Raw genomic sequence first — 22,871 nt, 5'->3', positions numbered from 1 at the left:
TTCAAATGATTACACTGATTGATTGTGACATCAGTAATATTTTTATTTAGTCTTTTAATATCCTCTAGATATTTTTTTTTTCATCGTGGATTTGTGCAGGAAGCCGGTTCAAATAAAGGCGCACGATGCTTTCCAAACTCTTCTTTTGCATTCAGAGTCTCTCCTCAGCGTTTGAGTGGGCTGGGATGCTCCAGAGATAAGGGAGGAGGAGAGAGGAAGGAATGAGAGGGGGGGAGGGAGGCAGAGGTGGGGAAAAGCGCTTGAATCCATCTCTCTCCTCCCCGTGACGTCGCTCGGTCTGGTCCCGGGTGCGCCGCTCTCCGGTCCCGTCTCCGCACAAACCACTCGAGCTGCTGCCTCCACCGACGCGCGCAGTGCCGTGCGGCGAGGTGCTGGTGCGGGTACCCGGTGTCCTTCTCCTCCTCCTCCTTCTTCTTCTTCTTCTTCTTCTCATTCTTCTTCCACTCCACGCTGTTGTCCCGCATATATCAGTGAACTGTTTCCACACACACACTGCTTCAAGAGAGAGAAGGGGAGAGAGAAAACCTGAGGCGGTGAATAGGAGAGAGAGAGAGAGGAGAGAGGGCGGCAAGGAGAAGGAGAGAAAAGAAAAAAGGAACACTGAGGAAGAAAAGAGGAGAAAAAAAGAGGTCGCCGTGGTCCTTCTCCCGTTATTTTTTTTCTTCCCCGGGCTGAAGCTCCACCGAGAAGATGCTGAGAATAGCCGGTGTGCTGGTTCTCGTGGCTGTGGGGTTGAGCGCCGCTCACACCAAAGGTACGGTAGGTGAAGGGCAGCTGCGTGGAGCGCATCTGCCGCGTGCGCTACGGCTTTAATAAAGGTGGATGTGGCCGGGGAGGCTGGATGCAGAGAAATGTCCATCTGATCTGCGCAGATTACTGTGTGGCTGTGTTGTTTCCTGAAGGAGAGGGCTGTTATTTATTTTCTGCTGGTGGGCTTGTGGACACAGAGCACTAAATAACTGTACAACTGTAGAACTGTACAGCCTCTTATGGCACTTAAAGCTATTTGTTGTATCTTCCGTGGCAGCATTACTGCAGAGTGTTTCTTGGTGCTTCCAGTGACCTTATTACTGCCTATTTTTGGGATCATTCTCATGTGGTATTGATTTAGTTGTTATATATTATCATCTTTACATTTATAGCAACATGTTTTTTTTTGGCAGAGGGCTGCATGAAGGAGAAAGATTCTGTGAAGCCTGTGGGTCCTTCCTGTTGTTTCTGAGGTGTGTGACTAATACATAGGTAGAAGTAGAAGCAGGTAGGAGGAAAGTGGAGCAAGGAAGTTTTAATGCGCTGGGACTCAAAACCTGCAAAGATGTTGCATTTAGGGCTTTCTGGTGTATATATTAGCATATTTGAGATAGAAAATGGGCTGAATATTATCAAACCTGCGGTGTTTGCAGCCGTGTAATCTTTAATAAGGCTACTGCGGAGACACGTGTTAGCAGAAGTCACACTTCTGCTTGGGGAAGTCTAGCCGTGAAAGCGTGTGTAAATCACTCCAAGGTGACAAGATCCCTGGCTGTGATTGCAAACATCCTCTACAGGCAACACGACACCGTCCAGGTTAACCTCAGATGCACGTATTCATAGATTTCTACTTGTTACTGGAAAAAACACAGCCACAGCAGATTTTTAAGGCAAAATAGCTTTTAAAAATTCATCTAAACTTTCATAAAGCCATCTAAAAACATGTACCTTCCATGTAAATGAATCATAGGTGGGATTCATCATCAGCCTGATTGCTCACTCAGAATAATCCCCAAAGCCACAGATATATGATAATGACATCCGGATGTCGGAAATGTGTGCCATACTGTTGGCAGTTTTTGCTACATAGCTGAGCTAATTTTAGGTTTTTCAGTATCCCCCCTCTGCAGCGGGACTGCTTAATTCTCCAGGGAGACTGGCATGTGCCGTAGGTAAGCGGGTAAAGGCGGCAACAGGTCTGTGCTAATCAACTCCCCGTAGACTGAGCCTGGCTTTTACCCAGCGAAATAACAAGGTGACACCTGTCAGTTTCGTCTGGCAGCCAGGAGACACCATAACTGTGATAAGCTGTTCATCCTCCTTGCCTTCTGACACAAAAAAGAGCTTCCCTGCTGGCCGGCTGGCTGGCTACAGCTGCAGTCTTTGCTCTGTGTGTGTGTGTGTGTTGGGGGGGGAAATCATATGCTAACGGGCCTACTGCAGACCGTGACCTGGCACAGAGGTCAAGCTTTTGCCTTATATGCACTTTCGTTTACAAGTTGCAAGCAACAGCGGGCTGACCGTCAGCCGCCATGTGCATTGCTCAGGGATCTGTGTGCACTGACTGTGTCCTCTGTTAGGAGGTATTGGGTATTAACTGGATAAGTTCATGTATGTAAAAGGCCAGAAATAACAGGGTAGTTGCACTGTAAGGAAGGATCTATTGTTTTTTTCTTTATCCAGAGCTTGACTGTGAAGTAAACAAATTACTGCCAAGTCAATGGGGGTGGAAAAACCAAGCACAGCATGGTTCTAATTGAATCCCCTGGGCCACTGTACAGTGCAGTTAAATCCAGGAGAAAATAAGAGTGTATTGTCTCCAGAATCTGCCTATCTGTTGCTACACCGCCTTCCCTGTTCCTCGTCACAGCTGGCAGGAAGCAGAGCCCATAAGAAGTGGCGTTTCCCTTTCCTCGTTCCAGAATCTGTTGCTCCGTTTCAGCTTTTGAAATAACAACTGAAATAGTGCATTCGCGTCAAGTGTGGAGAAGGATCTGCGTCTGTGGCGCCAATGTGCGCAGCTGCTTCCCAGATAACTTTGAAGAGCCGCTACTCCTGTCATTTTCTGTTTAGCCACCGTTTCGTTCCAGGAGAGCGTGGACGTGCGGGTGCCTTTAATCACCGTCACCCCCGAGTCATCCATTCAGACTCAGCATGCATGTGTTCGTGTGTCTAAAAGTGTGCATCTATTTAGTATGTGTTTCAGAGTTGTCGGTAATCAGAGCTTGAAGCGTTAACATCCCTCTGAGCGTGTGCATGCAGATGTGTGCGTGGGTTTGCCCGTGCACATGCAGGGAGAGTGATAGAGTGCAGCCAATGTGTTGACAGCCGCCAAGTATGCAAAAAAAAAAAAAAGAGCAAGAAGGTGATGTCGTTTACAAAGGAATTATTGCATTCGCAGATACATGCTGCGGCTCAAACGATTTCCCCAGGACCGACCGTGTCGCCGCTCGACAGGGAGAATCTTCTGGCAGCGAAGCAGAAAGAGCTATAGAGTTTTTGCCAGTGCTGCCCGGAGCCCCGCTTTTGTGTAATTCCAAGCAATATGAACTCTGAATTTAGATAGCTCATTACCAGCACAGTGTATTTTAATTCAGCTACCCACTGTGTGACTCTTTGTTGGTGGAACCTTTTTGCTTCTTTATTATATCCAGATAAACACGCTGTACATTTTCCCCCTGTCAGTAAGCATGCAAACAGTCCAAATGTAATATTTGGCCTTTGGAAGAGGTCGCTTGGTAACAAGGTAGGCCATGGCTACTGACGTCTGCTGTTAAGTTTCAGGATTATTTGACACAGGTCTTCTAATTTATGCCTTTCTATACAGGGCTTCTGTGTGTGTAGTTAAGTGTGTGTGAGCTTTAGTCCGTGTGTGTGTGTGTGTGTGTGTGTATGAAGGATAAAGAAAGCCAAGAGGATAGTCATTTGAGGATCCCATTAGCAAATAAAAAAGGTGGGGTGACAAAAAAAGAAAAAAAAATAGAGGCAGATTTATGTCCCCCCTTTGGAGAGTGGAAGTGCATTATGGGAACACTCTATAAATCCTCCTACGAGGCTGTGACACAGGATGCAGAGCAAATCCTGCCCGGCCTGCCGCGGCCAGGGGAGGCAGGACTCAGCAGCACGGAGGAACATCACGGAATTTTATACAAACACTTGCTTCCTCCTCCTGTTTCAAAGCCCTGCACAGCTCCATGCCATTCGAGAAGTAGGGGGGCTTAGTGGCGGTGGTGAAGCGCCAGACCACTGATCCCAGCACAGTTCTACAACCATCAGAGACAAAACAAGCAGTCAGAGTGGATAAGTTTAAGCTATCATCTTCAAACAAGCAGGGAGGGTTCCTGCGATCCCTCGAGGACGGATAGTAGATCTGCAGCTGTAGTTTTACCACTACAGAATAACACAGTTCTATAGAGCTTCTTGAACTTTGCTCATTAGTGAACAAATGCTGCTTTTATTGCTCATGAGAAATCAAGCCTGCTTCCATATAAGGCAGGGGATGAGCGTGGAGTAGTGTTGAGTGGGTGTTTGTTGTCCACCTTCCAGCATTCACAGAAAGCTACAAATGAAAGGAAGTTTAATCTATGAAAGCTATTATCAGACCCGAGTGAAGTGTGCTTATGGAAGGTATTCCTCGCTGGCCTTTTTCGCTTCCACTGTCCTCCATCTTTACACTATATGCAGTTTCTGACTCCCCTTGTTCTGCCTCCTGTATTTTAACTCTACTGTCTTTTCAGATGTAGGATGGTGGGGGTTTAGGGGAGTCACAGTTTGTGTGAGCATGTAGTTCAGTAACTGACTGAACTGGGTGCACTGTGCAGTGAGTAGGTGTCTCATCTATCTCTTCCTTCTTCTTCTTTTATTTTCCCCTCCGGTTGCTGTGAGTGATCACAGCTGACCATACTTGGCAGCGAATATTCAGGCAGCCAAGGCCCATTGATTTGCCCTACAGACAGAGAGACGGCGAGATACACAGAGAGGATTTGATCAGAGACGAGGCCGGAGTAGTTTTTGCAGAATTAAGTCAGAATCTCCAGTGTCTTCTAGAGCAAAGAAAACAGCTGGAAGGAAAAGAAAAGGAAATAAAGGAAGTAACAGGCAGAAGAGGGAACGGAGGCATGAGGTGAGCTTTAAAAGTCGGTCTTGACCTGAAAAATAACTGTTGTGAAAACACTGCTTTGGAGCTTTTAATCACATCACATGACCTTCATCAGCAGAAGTTTGCTTTGTTTGGGAGTTGCAGATGTTCAAACGTACTTTTTCTGTGAACTTTGAAGACTTTGGAATAAAAATGGAGTAAAACAATGTTTTAACAAGTTGGCTTTCGCTAAACAATGATAAATGTGTTCATAAGAGACAGTTACTTCAAAGTATTAAATCAATAAATTGACTGCTAAAATTGAGATTAGTAACACAAGTAGGAAAAAAACATAAAATCAGCAAACTGCAGCAGCATTTGTTAGACATAATTATCTGTTTAAAGTCACTATCACATGTTAGTCATACAGGGCCAAGTAAGGCTGGGAGAGTGAAACCAATGGCTATACTAAACTGATCTAGGATGTGTTTTATTTCCAAGAAAATTAATGTCCTACACTACACAGTGAAATGTATGCTGTTTCTTCAAAATAGCATTTGAAAACAAGAAAGGCACTCGAAGAGCACAGTACTCCACCAAGGCTGCTCAGTCATTCTATGACTTCCGATGGTTAAGTCACAATAAGACCGCAGCGGTCGATTTGTAGTAGGATCACAATCATGTGATCATCAGCAGGCATCCTATGTAGATCACTTGTCATAGTTACAGTGACGCAATGCCGCTATCTCACAATGATACAGAAATCTTGAACAAATCAAGGGATCCAGACTATAAGCCACACCACTGGCAAAATCTAATCAGGCGATCTTTGTGCCATTTCTGACCTGCCCTGAAAGTTTCAGCCAAATTCTGTTTGTTTTTCAATAATGTTGCGGACAGATAAACAGACAGACAGACAGTTCTCTGAAAATGGTTTCAGAGAACCATTTTCCTCTGTTACGTGGACACAAATTTATTCATTTTCTCTCATTTGATGAAACAAAGTTGTTTTTTTGTTTTTTGTTTGTCAACCACCAAAATAACTTTGTTTCTGGCTTCTTCTACTTTGTTTATTCCAGCTTTGTGTATGAAAGTCTGTACCGCCACCTTCTGATGACACCATGCAGCCTAGCTTATTCACTCCATATTAGTTATAGGACATAATTTACTTTTTCTTTTTTTGGGACATTTCACGGTTTCTTTCAAAATTTCTTGACAATTACACAGAAACATGGCTACTGCATTGAGAAACTAGAAAAACACTCGGAGAGCGCAGACCTCCGCCATGCCATCTGTCTGTCTGTCTGTCTGTCTGTCTGTCTGTCTGTCTGTCTGTCTGTCTGTTTGTCTGTTTGTCTGTTTGTCTGTCTGTCTGTCTGTTTGTCTGTTTGTCTGTTTGTCTGTCTGTCTGTTGTCTGTTAACAGCATAACTCAAAAAGTCAAGGCCTGGCGGCCATCTCTCATTTGTCCAGAGTCCTTCAAAAAAATCCTGGATCCAGACGGTGATCCGGATCACCTCCAAAATCTAATCGATTGTTACTTTTGCTCTTCCGGACATTCTGTAAGAATTTGGTGAAAATCCATCCATGACTTTTTGAGTTATGCTGTTAACAGACAAACAGACAAACTCCAATGATTGCATAACCTCCTGGCGGAGGTAATAATAAACTTCATCGACATTGTACTGCTGTACAGGACACCAACACAACAAAACTACAGTGGCATTCCCAGAGTATTGAAAATGAATAAAAATTAAAAGGACACAAGGCCACGGTACTGAAGTGTAGTTTAGTGTGTGAATAAAACGTGAACAATGCATGGTATATGAGCATATGAGCATATAATATGTTGTTCCAAATCTATGGAATAACACTACAAATTACTCAGTATTATTCTACTGTAAAGCCTTTGGTCTCCTGGGAAGATTTTCCAAAAGATTAGACTGGTGTTCAACAGGATTGAGGTCACTTCTTCCATAACACACTGGGGAAAAAAACAAAAAAGCATTTTTATGTTACTGTTATTATGAAGCTGAAAATGCATAGACTTTATATAAAGATGGACGTAGCATCTGGCTCCAAAAATGAAGCCCACCCGGAAGTGTCAAAAACTTGCAATATCACACCGTCCGCTAGGGTTGGCTCCAAAAAGCTTTTGCTCCATAGACCCCAATTCATTTTTGGAAAAAATAAAATTTGATAGACTGATTTTCTACAGCTCAGGATTTTTTCCCCATTAGTTTTCATGGTCAAAATGAGAGATCAGGTGGCCGATCTTAAAATAAATCAATACTGAATTTTAAATAAGTCGTTAAAGTTGGCGGAGCTAGGGGGCGTGGCTATACTTGATAGACAGTCTTGTCTGGAATGATTGACAGCAACAGAAGCTTTTGCGATAAAATGTGGGCGGGATTAGAGAGTCTTCAGCTCTCAGTCTGGCCCGCCTATAGACTGGTCCTGCCCCTAGTTGCTCTCTGGTCCAGCCTGTTTGATGACTTTTTACGTCACTGACTCCAAAAAATCCCAAATGGTGACCAGGAAGTAGCAAAATCCGGGCTTCATTTTCTCGGCGTCGAAGCCAACGGGTGACGTCACGGTTAGTTCACGCCTGTGAAAATGCTACAAACATCACTATAGTGCTAATCTTGAAAATCAGCCATTGCTAAAAGTAGGAGGTCAGAGTTTTTCACACATGCGTTATCACTGCTACACCTGCAATAACTGCTGTGTGAAAACTGTAAGCATGACAAAATGGAGAGAAGCCTATTACCCAGGGGAGTCTACGTTCTTTTGGCATCTTCTTCCTACCTTTAATATGGTGAAATCAAACAAGTATAAAACAGTTGAGTCCACTAGGTGACATTTACTTCACGTTACTTTTAAAGTAGTTATTGCCTTATGATTTACCTACAACTGCATGTCTGTGTGTGTGTGTGTGTGTGTGTGTGTGTGTGTGTGTGTGTGTGTGTGTGTGTGTGTGTGTGTGTGTGTGTGTGATCATTGCACTGTTAAAATTAATCCCCCACTTCTTCCGGATAATCAAGTTCGTCGAGTGTCTTTCCACACTCTTACCATACTCCCCTGTTGATTTGCTCTCGTAGTCTACAGATAATGCAACAGACACTACTTACACACACACACGCACACACACACACACACGCACACACACACACAAGAGCTCTCCAGGATATTCGAGGGTCTCCTTCTTGCACCTTCTTCAGTCCCCTTTTCATCCCTTTGGTCCTGTTTTCCAATCACGTACCACGAGTCCAATCTCACCAGTGGACTCTCGTCTATTTTTCAGTGCGGGGTGATGACACACAGTGTGACTCACACATATATATACCAGCACACACTCTCTCTGATGAGTTGCAAAGGGTTACGCAGACAGATAGCGCCTGACCTGTCCCTCTCCACCAGCTGGGTCCGGCTGACCTCCGAGGAAATGATCAGAGGGAGAAGGCAGAGAATTATAGGACGAGTGAGGAGAGCGGGTCAGAGAGAAAGTTGCAGATCTTTGTCTCTGTGACTCATAAATCTTCACACTTGACAAGCGGAGCACTCAGAGTTGAGAGCACACTTTTCAGAGTGGACATGCAGACAGTGGAAGAGTGGCTGAGTAACTTAGAGAAAGCTGTTGGCTTTCAGCTTCAGCATTTAGTTTGTGTGACAGTGATCATGTCTCCCAACAAACATTACTCAAAAAATCTGTACAGACATGCAGGAGCCTCTGCCAGCAACAAACTGGACAGGAGGAGGACAATTAGATGTTTACTGGTCACACTGATGCTTACAAATATGAATAGTTTAATTTGTATATGCTGGTTTGAGACATGCATTTATCTGTAAGTCATACGGCATGTGCTCGTCCAGCTCTGCTAAATGTCAAGTTAAATGAATAGATTAATGCTATGTTACTTTTTGGCTTGGAGCAGTTGCCAGGCAACGAGCAGAGACTCCAGGAGGTTACTGATTCTACCCAAGAAAGACCCAATCATACTGTAGAGGTTTTTACAGATTTGACAAACTACATACACTCCACTGGAAAGTACTGGCACAGTGAGGCCAGTTCCTTTATTTTTGCTGTAGTCTGAAAACCCACAAATGTTTTCAGACTACAGCAAAAACTCACATTTTCAGCTTCCAAAAAGATCAACATTTCAGCTTTTATTTCCAGGTATTTACATCTGGATCTGATACACATCAACTTAGAAGATAGCATTATTTGTAATGACGCGCCATATTTTTTAGTGGAGCACGAGTATTGGAACAGATTGAATAAGAACAGAATAAGTGAAAACGACTTGATATTTAGTTTCAATAACTGCATCAAGCCTGTGACCCTCTGACATCACCAAACTTTTGTGATGCTTTTCCAGGATTTCACCGCAGCTTCTTTCAGTTTTTGTTTGTTTTGGGGGGTTACTCCTTTCAGTCTCCTCTTTAGCAGGTGAAATGCAGCTCTATAGGGTTTAAATCTGGAGATTGACTTGGCCAGTCTAAAACCTTTCACTTCTTGCCCTTGATGAACTCCTCTGTTGTTTTGGAAGTGTGTTTTGGGTCGTTATCTTGCTGCACGATGAAGGATCTCCCAGTCAGGTTGGTTGCATCTTTCTTTAAATTGGCAGACAAGATGTTGCTGTGGACTTCTGAGTTCATTTTGCTGCTGCCACCATGTGTTCCATCATCAGCGGAGATTAATGAGCCCAGCCCAGAAGAAGCCATGACATTACTACCACTGTGCTTCACAGATGAGCTTGTATGTTTGGGATCATGAGCAGATCCTTTCTTTCTCCAAACTTTCGCCTTTCCATCACTTTGGCAAAGGTTCATCTTTTTCTCATCAGTCCATGGTTTGCATTTTCTGGCGTAGCTTCTGTTCATGAAGTCGTTTGCTAACAGTAGATTGTGCTTCCTTCACTCCTGCCATCTGGACATTGTTGCTGATGTCACTAACAGTTGTTTTAGGGTGTTTCTTTACAGCTCCCACAGTGTTTCTGTCATCAACTGCTGCTGTTTTCCTTGGTCTACCTGTCTGATGTCTATTACTTAGTACACCAGTGCTTTCTTTCTTCTACAGGACATTCCAAATAGTTGTGCTGGCTGTGGCCAATGTTTGTGCAATGGCTCTGATTGATTTTCTGTCTTCTCTCAGCTTCACAATTGCTTGTTATTCCACAGATAGACAGCTCTCTAGTTTCCATGCTGGTTACACCTCTAACTATAGATGCTGTCTGCACAGGCAAAACCCAAATCTGAAACACGGAGCACGATTTATTGTTTGTGTAATCAGTGTAATAGGACACACCGGGGCAACAAAACCCACCTGTCAGTCACATGTTCCAGTACTTTTGCTCACATGAAAAATGGGTGGGTTCAAATAAAAGGTGCAAGATTCTAAATTGTGTATCAGATCCAGATGTAAATAACTGGAAGCAAAAGCTGAACTGTTGGTCGCTTGTCTCATATTCATCGTTTGATGTTAAATGTTTTCAGTCTACAGCAAAAGTAAAGAAATTGACCTCACTCTTCTGATACTTTTGGAGACAAGTGTATAATATGCTCATAAGTTAGCTTTGAAGGTTTTTGTATTTATCTGGACTACCTGTTTCCCGTTGTTTCCTAAATTTACACATATACTATGCTATTTATTTATTTATTGTGCACAAATTAGAGCATGATTGACTGATTCTCTGCTAGCTAAGCTAAGAAACATGTTTCCCAAGATTCATGAATCTTTCTTTCATGAAGAATGGACTAATGTGTGTGCAAGCTGAAACCATAAAATGAGACCGAGAGGCAAAATGACACAGTTTTGATTGCTCCTCAGCCATGTATTAGTGCTTTTCTAATGCCTGCTTGTCCACAGTGTATCTGTATGTTTGGAGCTGGAGTAGGGCAACTGCAGCTTCACTGCTAAGGGCGGCTCCATATTCAGGTCAGCCCTGCACGAGCATTAGTTGCCTGTTTCAGCACTGCAAGCAGCAACACATGCGCCTCATTGTCAGTCTGCACACATAACCCCATTAGAAACAGTCAGCGCCATGTATTTGCTAATGGTTTGCAAGGTTGATGATTATCCACAGGTACTGGGCTGCTGGTACACACATATTAATCAAGCGGTAATTGTTATTTTCTTCATTAGTCGACAATCCCTCAAAGCCTGCCACAAACACCAACACACACAAGCATGCAGCCCACAAATACGCAGCCCACAAGCGGTCCCAGTGTGATTTTGCCTTGATGATTGTGTTAAGTGCTCATCACTTGCGTGTCTGTTCTCCTATCTGTGCTCAATTCTAATTAATCCGTCCATTTCCCTATGAAGGCAACAGTTGTCATCCCATATGCTAGCCACTTAGAGGCTGAGCAGAAGCTGGCCGAGCTCATACCTATACGACCAAACCTTTATGTACACACACACACAAGCAAATAAACACTTGTCGTCGCTTTCCTGTGGGCAAACATATAAAAACATACCCAAGATTTCCCTCTTTAGTGCATATACTCACAGTGCTCAGACTTTTTTTGGCATTTAAAACTCCATCAGCAGGAGGTCTGCAGATATGTCTGCCCCGATAAAAGGCATGTCATTTAGTGGTGGCTGTTGTGAGTTACAGTACCAGTGTCAGCGCCCCTGGAGTTAGTCCAGCCTGCCAGCAGATGCTACAGAGTCTGTCACCCTTCTGCAGGGCTTATGATGGGTAGTGACTGGAGACAAGGGCTGCTGATTTTGGACATGTTTAGCTACATTACTTCTGTTGTGCTATTATCAAAATGTAGCTACTTTCTTTTTATGTTCTCTAAAATATGAGCCATTATCTTTTTCTAAAGCAAAAGAGCAGAATGCCAAACATTTAGTTGTGCTTAACAGTGTATTATCAAACCTATGTATATTTAATATGAGCTGATGCAGCCCAAAGTACTACAAATGCTTTCAGAGTGGCACCATTGCTGTTGTTTTGATGCCAGAGACTGTTGTTTTTATTCTCCTTTAGAAATATTGCACGCTCACGGAGAATTGCATGACAACAGATGAAGATGCGACGCAGATGCCAGCCACTGTCCTTGGTCCTGAAATGAGCCAATGACACTCAGCAAGAAACAGCATCAGTGGAGCTATCCGTTGTGCTGAAAGCACACTTACAGAAAGATCTTGTCTTTCCATTAGCTAGTGCCTCAGCATGAGCAGGAATTTGCATACAACAGAGTGAAAGGATATTGGAGGGGTGGAGAAATGTGAGAACACACCAGAGACCTGACAGCCTGTCACAGCTGTGATAAGGCTGAGCAGTGATTGATGAGTGACAGATGGACGGGTGAGAATGGCCAGGAAATGTGCAGCATCTTAATGATAATGCTAAGCAGTACTGTTTTAACATTTAGCTCTTACATAGTGAGACATGATGGTAATGTAAGACTGGATGATGGGCTGTTCTAATTTAAATTCTCTCTCATTCTCTTTTTACTATGAAGGGCCCGATCCTACTTAAACACAACTTTCTGCCAGAGTTGGTACAGCTTGGGTTATTTTATGTGACAATTAGGAATTTGTCACATATTTAATATTTATTATCATTGAATTCAAATACAACTAAATTTCCCTTTTTATGTCAAGATTTGTGGTGCAAGTAGGAGGAGAGTGGATTCATAAACCATTTATAAAAGATGGATTTAAACTCTGCGTCTGAGAAGTGAAGCCAACACGGTGTTGCCTCCATTCTTTGAAATTGCCAGCAGGGGATGATGTCTAGTATAGAATTCTATGAGAAGATGACCTTACTTCTCTCGTTATCTGTTACCTCAGTAAACCTTTTCCTAATGAGTTTATGGTCTCAATGGCTAGTTTCAAGTCTCTTTCAATGCAGCATGATGTTAATATTTTAAATCAAGATTCAGTTTAGAGTGAAACAGATGATGAAGCAGGGGATGATTGTGGCAGGGCTACCTTATGACTGACACTGTGCTTCCATATTACCATATCTTCCAAGTCACAGTCAGATCCAGCCACAGTGGCGATGACCAGCTTTTCTATATAGTAACTGGATGAAAACTGACTGATCCTTTATTCTTTTTGTCTGTTCTCCATTAGGGTCCTCACCCAACAAAACACAATATAATAAGACAAAACATATAACAGACGTAAAAGCATGTTCAAACCAGTACAAATCAAGTGAAGAAAGAAATATTAGCTGTTTTCCGTCATATCTGTGGGTAAAAAAAACATTGGAGTTATCGTCATTGTGTTTTTTTAGTAGGTTTTTAAGACGTACTTGTTGTACCGGGTGTTGCAGTGATAATAGTGTATAACTTGTTCCACATTATAATGTTTTTATACATTGCAAATGTGCACACCGCATCTTTTCTGGGTTTATGTTTAATGAGATAACCCCTAGTAGCTTCCCTGGTGCTGTGACAGTGCTGGTTCTCCTACATAATTCATTTGTGAGTACAGACATTTTGGTTGTTTACTATAACAAATATTCCTAAAGAAACTCATTAGATTGCATGCCAACCTAGGCTCTACTCTAAGCTGGGAGAGCTTGGCATGCGTTCTCTCTGTAGTCTGCCTCACACTCCTGCGGTGTGGAGCGAGAGAGAAATGAGCTTACAGACCTCTGTAGCATGCTCCCTCTTCTCAGACTGATACCAATGGCTTGAGGCTACATTAGCCACTTCTTACATACTGTAATACACACTGCATGACTTGCATTCTGGATTTTGACAAGGAAGAAAGATGCATGGGAAAGAAAATATCTCGAGGTTGCTTGTTCGCTCAGGAATATTTTACAATGTGAAAAAACAGACAGACTTTTTGAGTTGGAGTTTTTGACTGCTAGTACGGCAAGAGAACTATGTGTTCAAGCGGGTGCATATGTGTGCATGAGGGCGACGTGGTAATGAGCTGTCGGTTTCATGCAGTTCTGCTGATTGTCAGCTGGCATTTATGACATGCAGAGAAACACCTCGAGGATAAACACAATGCTGTTTTGTGTGAAATATGGAAGATAAACATAACTAATAAGTTAAAGCGTAATTCTCAGGGGCTTTCAATGTGAGGCAATGATTAAAAATATGCAAATACAGAAGTGTGCGAGTGTGTATGTGCTCTTCCTGTATGTGTGAATGACTCGCCCTGGCATCAGGACCGCAGAGCCAAGAACCATAAAGCATCTAAAAATAAATAGTGTTCCAACAGTCTGAAGTGCATTGACTTGTGGCCAACAATTCTCACGTACAGGCTGCTCGGCCATATTTTGAAGCTGCTATAGAAATCCAGGCACAATGATCCATGAATCCTGCAGCTTTGTGATGAGTTTGCGGGGGAACTGTGTGCGCTGCGTGTGTGTGTGACATATGAAACGCCACAGCTCATAACGTGAAATATGTCTGTGTCAAATAAAGTCCTTCATTCCGAGACATCTGTAGCGATTGCACACACAGAAACACAGAAACACACACATGCAGGTGGAGCGTCTGAACAGGTGGGACCAGCTTTGTGTAGATGTCCTGTCACGGATGCAGCGATTTTATCCTTCTGCTGTAACTGGGCCACTGATGCACACACACTGGCACACACACACACATTTTGAGCTCCTCCTCTCCTCTCTGTGTAGGTGCATCCCAGATCCCTGTGGCCGTTGCACAGGCTCAATAATTGCATGCTCCAGTGTGTGTGTGTGTGTGGATACATCTATATATGTGTGTTTGTTTACCTGCGTCTAGGTCAAATCTTGAGGGATGTGAACTCTCTGCTGGGATGTTTCATTTTTTAACAGGACGCTCAGGGCCTCATTTGTCCCTGTGTGTTTTGGGAGAAATCACCAAGGTGCTCCCATCTCCCTCCCCAGGAAAAACAAAAAAACAAACAAACAGGGGAGACAGCGAGGGGAGCAGTGAGAGTACCTGTCAGCTCCTATACAAGCCTCTAGTAGTTAGCGAAAAAAACACAATTTGTCACAATTTGATTGTTTTTCAAACCAGCATGTCCCTGCATGTTTATTGTGATTTAGACCAGCTGTCACACTGTAGCCGCTGCTTTAGCTCATATTTGTGTCCTGTGTCTCTTCATCCTGCGCTCGGGTCCTGCCGCAGACAGCAGCCTGGCTCTCTCTGCTCCCCCTGTGTTACCGGGAGGAGGATCTGGGTCACTGTGTACCTCCTCCTCCTCCCACCTCTTCGCATCCTTTCACTCTCCCCCCTTGTTCATCCTCTGTTTTATCTGCCTCCATCTTACCCTCATCCATGTCTTCTCCTTGTATGTCTTTGTCTAATCTTGGAGCCAGTAATATCAGAAATTTAATCTCTCCGCTTTTTGTTTTATGTTTCTTTTTCTTCCTTCAATCTATAGTCCTCATCTTTCCCTATGCTCCCAGTGGGTTTTTCCCGGTGTAGCATTAGCGTGGAGGTAATTACTGACGGCAAGGCTTAGCCAGGTCTTATCACACTGTTCTCTCCTTCCCTCAGGAGCTGTCTCTCCCCTTTCTCTCTTTCTCATTCACTTTGTGTCTGTTTCATTGGGACCCCATGGAGATACTCCTTTTGGAAGGGCATTGGGTTAAGGACATTTAAAAGCTAAAATATTAATCCAACTTCTTTTTTGGTTCTGCCCTCAGAGTAGCAGTTTTTTTCCCCCACTTGGCTGGGCTGTGCTCTATCAAGGCCAAATATACCCAGCAGAAACTGAGAGTGGAAAAAAATACATGCACAAATTACATACATAAACATGCTGGCATGCACATATATACTGTACAAAATATCCATGTCCTTAATGTGTTTTTCTGTTATATATTAATACATGCAGTGACTCATCCTTATTCTCCCTCCATGCTTCCACGCATACCTCAGTGGGTGTGTGGACATGCAGGCTACAAGTTAATAACTGGTCAATAACAAAAGTGTTGGAATCATTCATGAAGCACACAAAAATGGTTGACAGAAGACACACACACACGCTCTTTGAAACCCTTTCTGTGTGCCCCTCAACTCACCTTCGCTCTCTGACCTCGATTTTAATATCTTGTCTCTTGGATACACTATGTTACCGTGAATGCATGTGTGCATGTGCGTGTGTGTGTGTGTGTGCGTGCGTGTGCGTGTGTGTGTGTGTGTGTGTGAAGGTCACTCATTTTTCTAACCAGCACGCCATTATTAAATCATGAGTCCACCTCTGGCTCGCTCATTGCTGCTGCCTCTCACTGTTCGGTTCTCACGTCGTGTTGGGTATACGTGCGTGTTTTTGTTGCTCTTGTGTGCTTTTTGGAGTATGTGCTTTTTTGGTATGTTCATACATGTGCGTGAGTGTGTGCATGCGCGCGGGCGGACCCCCTTGAGTTCTCATTAAGGTGAGAGTGGATGGCCGAGCCCGGGCCTAACATCTGTCTCTGAGAGTGGAGGGGCCCCACACCGAGCTCTTAGCCAGGAAACATCCGGAGAGGAGAGGCTGCTTTCTGCCTAATAACAAGCCACACCGCTGGACTTCGCTCTGCTGAAAAGTTCACTCCTGTAATCCCGAACAGCTCGGAAATGCAAATCTGTGTTACTCATCATGTTTTACCATCACAGTGCAGACAAACAAGTCTATGAAAGAGAACCCTATCATTCACACTGTCAGTGCGCTGCAAACAAGTTCTGTGGGTAATATATGACTTTCCCCGTGTTTAACTTTCTAAACATTTCATCTGTGATTTATATCTCATGTATAATGTAGTTGTTGGCAGACATAAGTGATTATTAATGTATTTGTCAACAGCTATAACACCTCGAGTCTGCTTGGAGGCTTGTACAAAAACAGATTATTAATGATGACATAGTAAAACATATTTTTAATAATGTAAGATATATGCTTATACTGTACAGTTATAGGGCTGCACAGTGCCTCGGTGGTTAGCAGTTTCGCCGTCCCAGCTGTATGGATTTTGCATGTTCTCCCTGTGCATGGCTTTTCTCCAGGTTCTCCAGCTTCCTCCCACAGTCCAAAAACATGCTGAGGTTAATTGGTGATTCTAAATTGCCTTTATGTGTGAATGTGAGTGTGATTGTTTGTCTCTGTCTATATGTAGTCCTGTGATAGACTGGTGACCTGCCCAGGGTGTCACCTGCCTTCACCCTAGGTCAGCTGGGATAGACTCCAGCTCCCCTGTAACCCTAATGAGGATTAAGTGGGGTATAGATAATGGATGGATGGCTGTACGGTCATATACACTTAAAACATGATCACTTTTGTATCTTAAATGATGCATTGACTAAATGTCCAAAGTTGCTTAGAAGAGATGCTAGTGACATACACTTCCCAGGATGCACAGTATTTATGCTAAATGTACATTTTTTTCGAATAAGTTACATGCATGATGTGCTTTCTAACTCTCTAAACCATAGGCATTTTTTTTGCCCCTTTCACACATTTGTCTTCATTGTGGCCTCATTTTCCCTGCAATATAAGGTCCTGCACCTCTGTGGAAATGTGGCCAGAAGATAACAGAACTAAATAAATGTGTAGTATAGCAAAGATATAATGCCATAAATTGCTCACAGACAGAATAGAATAGAATAGAATAGAATAGAATGGTTTTATTGTCATCATACATGGCATGACGAAAATATAAATACCTACCACTGGACAGTGCACAACAACACGCAGTAAGTAATAAAATATCAACATTAAATAATAAAATCAAATGTACATATGCAACAAAACAATATTGGAAAATGTTACTAATGCTTGAAAAATAAAATACACATATATAAATGTTCTAATAGTCAAATTTTTACAACCTCACAATAAGACTTTTTTCACGTTATGCTGCACCGTGACCCCAGAAAGACATTTCACCATAACTGAATGTATTTTTCACCAACTTTCTGACAGTTTGCTTCTTTGCATGCTGTTATTGACCCATGCTGCATTCATTTGTTTATCAAATACTTTTAATTTTTGTCTTAATCACGATTGGCTGATTGACTTCCATACTTGTCCCTAATTGCTCTGAATAAACACAGCCAAACAGTCCTTGGTTTTCAGATGCGCTGGTGAGCGCAGGAATTTTTCTCTCTTACAGGATCTGATGCAAATGCTTTCATTTGGTGAGTTTTTTTTTAATTGAAACATCTAGAATAAATTGCTTTTAATGCAATTTTATGCTACAATTTGCTTAATTATCCCAATAGAACGACACGCATGTCACGCATGATTAGTTCGAGGACTGCCGGAAAGTTGAAAATCAAATTATCATTTCTGACTCTCGTAAATGGTGTCATTTTTGGAATGTGTTAAAAGACAGCATTCCTTTCAAACATCAGTGGTGGGTTTGGAGGTCCAGAGGGTTAAAAGATGGGTCCCAAATGAATCACGTAGTCTTCTCTTTGGTTAGAATTAAAACAACACAAACCAAAGCTTGGTGTTTCAACTAGAAACAGTGAAAATCATGATGAATTTCAAACTGAAGTCATGTACAGAAGAACCAATTCTGAGTGGAATCAACTCAAAAACAAACAAAATTAAGAAAAAAGAATTTCTAAAACATTGGTATTTGTCTGTCAGGGGATATTTTCTATCAAAGGAGAAACTAGACAACACAGCTTTTGCTCTCTGTTTTACATGTAGTTTTATGGTCCATATATTTTGCAGCTATTTGTTAGAATCTAAATGTATTATTCCAAATGATCTGCACAAGCTTTTAGCCCTAATCCTTATTCATATGAGGGAAGAAAAAAGGATGTTGTCTTTAGATTTTTATGATTATTAGCAAAGCCTGAGCTTTAACAAAAAAGAAGCTTTTTTAAAGAACATAACAGAGGGCAAATGTGATCTGTGAATCTCACAACAGATGGTGGGAAGACTGAAAATCCAATGTAAAAACAAACAAACAAAAAATTCCAACGTCTTTGTCCTCTTGAGTAAAGACGAGGAGAAAATAAACAGAATGACACCCACCAGAGAGCGGGGACACATTTCAACATCATCATTTCAATGAGGATGGTGAGCCGGTCTTAACACAAACCAACACAAATTACTACACACAGGACCTTCAATATTTAAAGCAATCACATTAAAATAATATGACAAGGCTGCGCTAGGAAACACTTGGATTGCTCCTTGTGAGATTTGAACTTGATTTTCTCTTTTGTTTTCCTGTACATATAATAAAGCAGGTATGAATGTTTCAGTATTTTTTTTATTCATTTATCAAGAGAACAGAGATTTATTATTTTCCAGCTCACTCTGGTTAATAATTGTAAAGCCGAGCGTGGCTGCTGTTTGTTTCTTCCAGCCTCACCAGTGCTGGAGTGTTACTGAATAGGAGACTTCCATACAGTGTGATTACTCCGTTAGATGTAAGTTGCTGAAAAAGTGATGACTGCAGGGTCTTTCTGAGGCTCTCTGTTGTCTTCTGTCTCAACAAACTCCATCAGCATCAGAAATATGTTGTGGAAAACACAGGCAGCCAGTCACAGTACTTCCACTTCCCTGTGGTATCTCCTTTGACGCCAAACCCATGAAGTGTAGTTCCATTTTTGAGGAGCCGCATGTCAGTCATGGTGTAGTTCACTGCGTATCCTCAACACTGTACACGTAGCTGCTGTAGTGACGACATAGATCCTGAACCCGTAGAGCCCAGTGAATGCACTTCGGATCCAAATTCAAATACCTTCTTACTTGAATTGTTCTTGGAGTAATGCACTGAGGAGTGGCACAAATCACGACTGGACCTTTCAAGTAATTGCAATACCTTGTCTATGTGATGAAGTGACAATGACATAAATAATTAAAACATAAATATATAATATTTGTATTAATAAATAATTTTGATTATACGTCTACCTTAGCTTCCTACTCCTTCTCCACTACCATTTCTCTTCTTGGAATTACTCATGAACTCATCATTGCATAGATATGTTAAAATCTAGAAAGGTTAATTACTATGCATTGCAGTCATTGCATGGATATGACCATATCTACCCAATGATGTGTCCATATAATTCCACAATAAAAGTCTGAAACCAGAGGTTTGTAGTTATGCTGGCCACATGTTCCTACATACTGAAGAAAAAACATCATGAACACAGACCACACTTCTGCTAAGTCATATCTTTACTGATTTCTTTAGCCATTTTCACTCTCCTAACCCTCAAGAAGTCGCAAAGTCAACATCCTTTCTAAACATAGACCTACCATGTATCAGTCAAAATAAACAGGACCCTTTCTGAAGTTTTTACTCAGAGTTTTTATAAATATATTATCTGTCTGCATAATTGTCAACGTAAGGCTGACAATACATTCACCTTGCATTTGTGTGAAAAATCTAAATAACTGATTTGCAATTTGTCACGATTATTAAAAGGTTGTGTTAAAAAGGTGATTGCAGGTCATCTGTGCAATAACATAAGACTCAGGTGGCAAAGTGGCCATTGAGGCCCTTTTGTTTGGAGGTTGGATGTTAGGTAAGCATTTTCGTAGTGGGCTGCCTCTGTAAGCAGGCAGCTGTATGTGAACATTTTAGTGAATATAATAGTGATACTGTAATAGTGGATTGGTGGTTAGCGCCATCGCCTTGCAGCGAGAAGATCCCTGGTTTGCATCCCAGCCTGGGCTTAGGATCTGTCTGCATGCAGCTTGCATGTTCTCCCTGTGCATCTCCAGGTTCTCCAGCTTCCTCCCACAGTCCAAAAACATGATGAGGTTAATTGGTGATTGTAGACTGTCTGTAAGTGTGATTATGACGGCCCTGTGATAGACTAGTGACCTGTCCAGGGTGTCACTAAGTCAGCTGGGAGCCAGCCATTCCAACCCTACTGAGGATTAAGCGGTGTTTCGATAATGGATGGATTTCCATTCGGTGCTAAGAAGATATTAATCCAATTTCTAAGTCATCCAGTATCCAACCCCCATGGTTTTGATGTTGCCAGATTCCAGTCAGTCCCACCTACACAATTATAAAAAGAAATCTCCAAATGCCAGCAAAAAAACCCCAAACAATAAATGTAGTAAAATCTATAATTATTAAAGTATAACTGCAACTTTAATGCAATTGTATTTCAGTAAAGACAACCAACCAACCAAATCCCACTACGAACTTCAAAACCTGGCTGCTCCTCTAGTTATCCCATTACTGTACGTGGATCAGTGATTAATATGAATGTATTAGTTCTGTTTTGTGATTTGCAGGCATTTCAACACCAGCTGTTGTTTGCTGCATTTTCTAAACAAACACACAAAAAAAAATCAAATCCACCTGCTGGATTCCTCCCTCCTGACTACACGTGTAACACTCTGAGAAATAGCGGAAAGATGATGTTAATAATCATCTTAAAATTCGACTTTTTCTTGTTGAAGTTGCAAATAATCTGCCTGAGCTTTTTACCGTCACCGCTGTCCCCCACATTCTCATTGTGGAATATATTGAGAAGGTGTGAAACAATCCATCTCTGCCTCATAAATGCAAAAACACATCAACTTTCTAATCCTTCACTACGTCTCTAAATCACACTTTTATGTCACTGGAATACACACAGCTGCTGCCTTCCCTCCTCTCTCTCTCTCTCTCTCTCTCTCTCTCTCTCTCTCACTCACACATGCACACATATACACCATTTAAATATCAGCAAGTCCTCTCCTTTTATGCTATGCTGTGGGTCCAAAAACAAATAGATTAGATCTGGCTGTGTGGCATTTTCCAGGTGGTATTTTCAAGCACTGCGGCATTGGCCACCTGATGCTCAAGAACATATGAAATGGCTGTTTGTGTGGTTGTGTGTTTGTGAGGGAAACAGAGACCCGGTCCTGCTATCTGTGCCCTCTGAGTCTTTCTCAGTCCTGGTGAGTCTCTCTCCATCTGTTTGAATAGTGACAGTCCTCCCCTGCTGCCTGGAGCCAATAGGGCTGAACACCTGTAGACAAACACACACATTCACAGGTCCTCACACACTTGCACATAGACACATCTCAGCTACTGATTCTCTTCTCCACCTCTGCCGTCTCCCTCCCAACCCCTCTCTTTCTGCTTATTTTTATTTACCTAAACTCCAGTTTGTACCTTTCTGTGTATTTGCTGATGTTTGTTGTGGTGCTCCACTGTGTAGCAAATGGCTCGTCCCCGGCTGGGCGGGTAATTTTCCAGCGGCACTGGCGCTTTCATCCATGAAGTCTCTCAGTGTGCTCGTGTTTATGAATTGACATCGTAATCACACCTTTTCCACTTTCTTTCCATTTCCAGCACCTCGGGGGGGGGGAAGGCGGGATGGTCTTGGGGTTTATATGCAGATGCTGGAAAAAAATAAACGAAGGAAATCTGCGGCAGAGTATTGCGAGAGGGCAAGCGGGGGTAGCTGCAGAGAATAGATGCACGAGTGAGTGACAAGCTGAAATTGAAATTGGGCGAAAAAGGCCAGAAGAAAGGAAAGACACAGAGAGAGAAGGCAGGACTTGAGAATGAAGCTGAGGAAATGGGACAGAGATTTCGTTGAATCACATTTAAAGATGCTATCTGTTCAATTTTTATACAGATAAATGAGTACAATTTTATGTCTGGCTTATTTTGAATGCATACAACTTCTTCTAGTTCCTCCTCTATTGACATTTACCACCTGTAGGTAGGTGTCTGTGTTTGACAGTGACAGACTTGTCAGTGCCTGGTTTGCAGATAATTACCATATACCTTTTCACCAAAGGATGAGCTGAGCAAGTTTTAAATGTGTATGTGTGTGTGTGTGTGTGTGTGTGTGTAAGAACTGCACATATGAACAACAAAGTCCGTATTTGATATCCACACATTAATGCAATCAATGATAATAAATTCAAGTTATTCCACATCCATCTGCTTGTACAAGTGCAGGCTGATTTACATACAGAAACACTAACAGCTTGATGTTCATAGTCAGTCACTTAGAGGGCCTTAGTAGCCTTAATGCAGAGTTACTTTATTGTGCACAATCGGGAAAGATTAAAGCGGAAAACATCACAGATGACAAGGTTAGGATTCTGTGCTGCTGTGTCCAGAGAGTAGGCGTGTGGGAAAGCTTCCCAG

General features: G+C 42.4%; 1 protein-coding gene across 1 annotated transcript in view; it reads left to right on the top strand.

The window, feature by feature from the left end:
• Positions 1–264: 264 nt before the first annotated feature.
• Positions 265–22,871, top strand: part of LOC110955485 (calsyntenin-2-like) — a 356,305-nt gene continuing 333,698 nt past the window's right edge. Inside the window, exon 1 of the mRNA XM_051958076.1 lies at positions 265–775. Within this exon, the coding sequence (XP_051814036.1) occupies positions 712–775 (64 nt within the window). The 5' untranslated portion in view covers positions 265–711. The remainder of the gene's footprint in view (positions 776–22,871) is intronic.

Source organism: Acanthochromis polyacanthus, chromosome 13 (assembly GCF_021347895.1).
Source record: "Acanthochromis polyacanthus isolate Apoly-LR-REF ecotype Palm Island chromosome 13, KAUST_Apoly_ChrSc, whole genome shotgun sequence".
In the NCBI taxonomy this organism is placed as follows: domain Eukaryota; kingdom Metazoa; phylum Chordata; class Actinopteri; family Pomacentridae; genus Acanthochromis; species Acanthochromis polyacanthus.
This window is presented reverse-complemented; position numbering and strand designations above follow the sequence as displayed.